Genomic DNA, 2029 nt, shown 5'->3' with positions numbered 1-2029 from the left:
TTCCCTGCCTGTGGGGTGTACTCTCTTTCCCTGCCTGTGGGGTGTACTTTCTTTCCCTGCCTGTGGGGTGTACTTTCTTTCCCTGCCTGTGGGGTGCACTTTCTTTCCCTGCCTGTGGGGTGTACTCTTTCCCGGCCTGCCTGTGGGGTGTACTCTCTTTCCCTCCCGGCCTGCGGGCGGCGGACTCACGGAGACGGTGGAGCTCGGCGTGTTGGTTCCGTATCCGGACGACGGCAGCGAGGCCAGAGACCAGCGGCGGCCATCGGTCCTGCAGGAAACACATCCACCAATCAGAACCTCAGGATTTAAACAGCCAATCAGAACAGAGCAGATGAAGCTGGACTGAATCCGCCACCAGCCAAGTTTCCTTCATGTCCCAATAAAAGATCAATGGACCAATAAATGACATTAATCCACCTGTGAATAAGTTTGTCTACGAGATAAATTATTAGAAACTATGTTCATAATCCAGCCAATCAGAGGCGACGTCTGTCTGATTCAGGCGTTGGAGCAACAAGCCCCGCCTACTTGGGCTTCTGACCAGAATGTGTTGAATTTATTTAAATTAGAGTAATTTCATGGTGGCTGGAGACGCGGCTGGTGATCAGAGGTCAGAGGTCAATGAGGTGTGATGCAGGCGGAGAGGACAGGTGTGTCGGTTACCTGTCGGCTCTGTGTCCGTGGCTGCGAGGAAAACAAAACATTTTTATTTCATGGTTCTCCACAGCTGGAGGATCCTGCATCAGGTCTCATCCTGATCCAGGACCAAACAGACGTTTCCCTGATTAAATCAACAACATTGAAGTGCTGCGTGCAATGTGCAGCTCCGCCACAGGGCGGCGCCGCAGTGCCAGCGCCCAGCAGCAGAGGTCAGCAGCGTCGGCTCGTTGCCTCTGCTGCAGCCGGAAATGTTTGACGGGTTGTCATGGAAATACCCAGGGGAGATTTAGATCAGGAAATGAGGCGTTTCCATGGAAACACCATCATTTCTTTTTAACGGGGAAACCTGATCTTAACGTTTGAGATTTGGAAGCTGCCAGCGGACTGGAGATAAGAGTTATTAATCCCAGACAGAGTGACGCCTCCCGGCCATCGTCTGCATCTTTGGCTGCAGATCCAAACGGCAGCCATCTTTAAAAATACAGCCAATTATGACATAAATAATCTGGGTTATTTAGCCTGTAATACAACAAACAGAATGGGGGTCAAAATGATATTTTACTATGTTACTTATTCATTTCTAAATGTTTTAAACTAAATATTTAGTTAACTCAGAGCTAGCGAGGACCGTCACTCTGGAGTGCAGATTAATGTTTAGCTGGCAGGCTAAACAGTTAGCTTGCTAGCTTAGTATTTAGTTTGAAGATTTAATTAGAAGCTAAATATTTGTTTAGCAACCTAAATAAATAGTTAAACTAGATACTTAGTTTTCTAACTAAATATTAAGTATGGAGCTAAATTTGCTAAATAATATCTGGTTTGAAGCTAAATAATTAGCTGCTACCTAAAGATGTTTTTCAAGCTAACATTTATAAAAACAATGAATAACAGTGGAAATATTTATGAAGTGAAATTCCATTTCTTCCTCTCATGGCAGAATAAACTAGAAGTTACTGCAGTTAAATTTTAGCAGAACTTTAACGAGGATCTCTCTGATCTCACCTGCGAGCCGGAACAAAGGAGAAATGCGCCGCTGCGTTGGGGGAAAAGTTACGAGGGCTGTCCAGGGGGCTGGTGCCTGCAAGACACAGAAACGGGTCAAAAACTAAATCTGTGATTTCAGCCCAACAAGCTGCTGCTGCTTCAGTCCAACGTTATCCATTGCTCTAGTTTACCTTTCTTTACCGAATTAACAGATTTAAATGTATGAGAAAATAAACCAGCTGTGACCAGCTGTGACCAGTGGTGACCAGCTGTGACCAGTGGTGACCAGCTGTGACCWGTGGTGACCAGCAGTGACCAGTGGTGACCAGCAGTGACCAGTGGTGACCAGCTGTGACCTGCTGTGACCAGCTGTGACCTGTGGTGA

At 46.5% G+C, this 2029-nt stretch overlaps 1 protein-coding gene across 1 annotated transcript in view; it reads right to left on the bottom strand.

Moving 5' to 3' along the window:
- Positions 1-2029, bottom strand: part of mast2 (microtubule associated serine/threonine kinase 2) — a 108652-nt gene that overhangs the window by 42081 nt on the left and 64542 nt on the right. The window contains exons 7-9 of the mRNA XM_008406483.2: positions 1663-1738; positions 664-684; positions 190-268 (exon numbers count right to left, since the gene is read on the bottom strand). Coding sequence (XP_008404705.2) covers positions 190-268; positions 664-684; positions 1663-1738 — 176 coding nt within the window. The remainder of the gene's footprint in view (positions 1-189; positions 269-663; positions 685-1662; positions 1739-2029) is intronic.

This window comes from Poecilia reticulata, linkage group LG4 (genome assembly GCF_000633615.1).
Source record: "Poecilia reticulata strain Guanapo linkage group LG4, Guppy_female_1.0+MT, whole genome shotgun sequence".
NCBI classification, from domain to species: Eukaryota; Metazoa; Chordata; class Actinopteri; order Cyprinodontiformes; family Poeciliidae; genus Poecilia; species Poecilia reticulata.
This window is presented reverse-complemented; position numbering and strand designations above follow the sequence as displayed.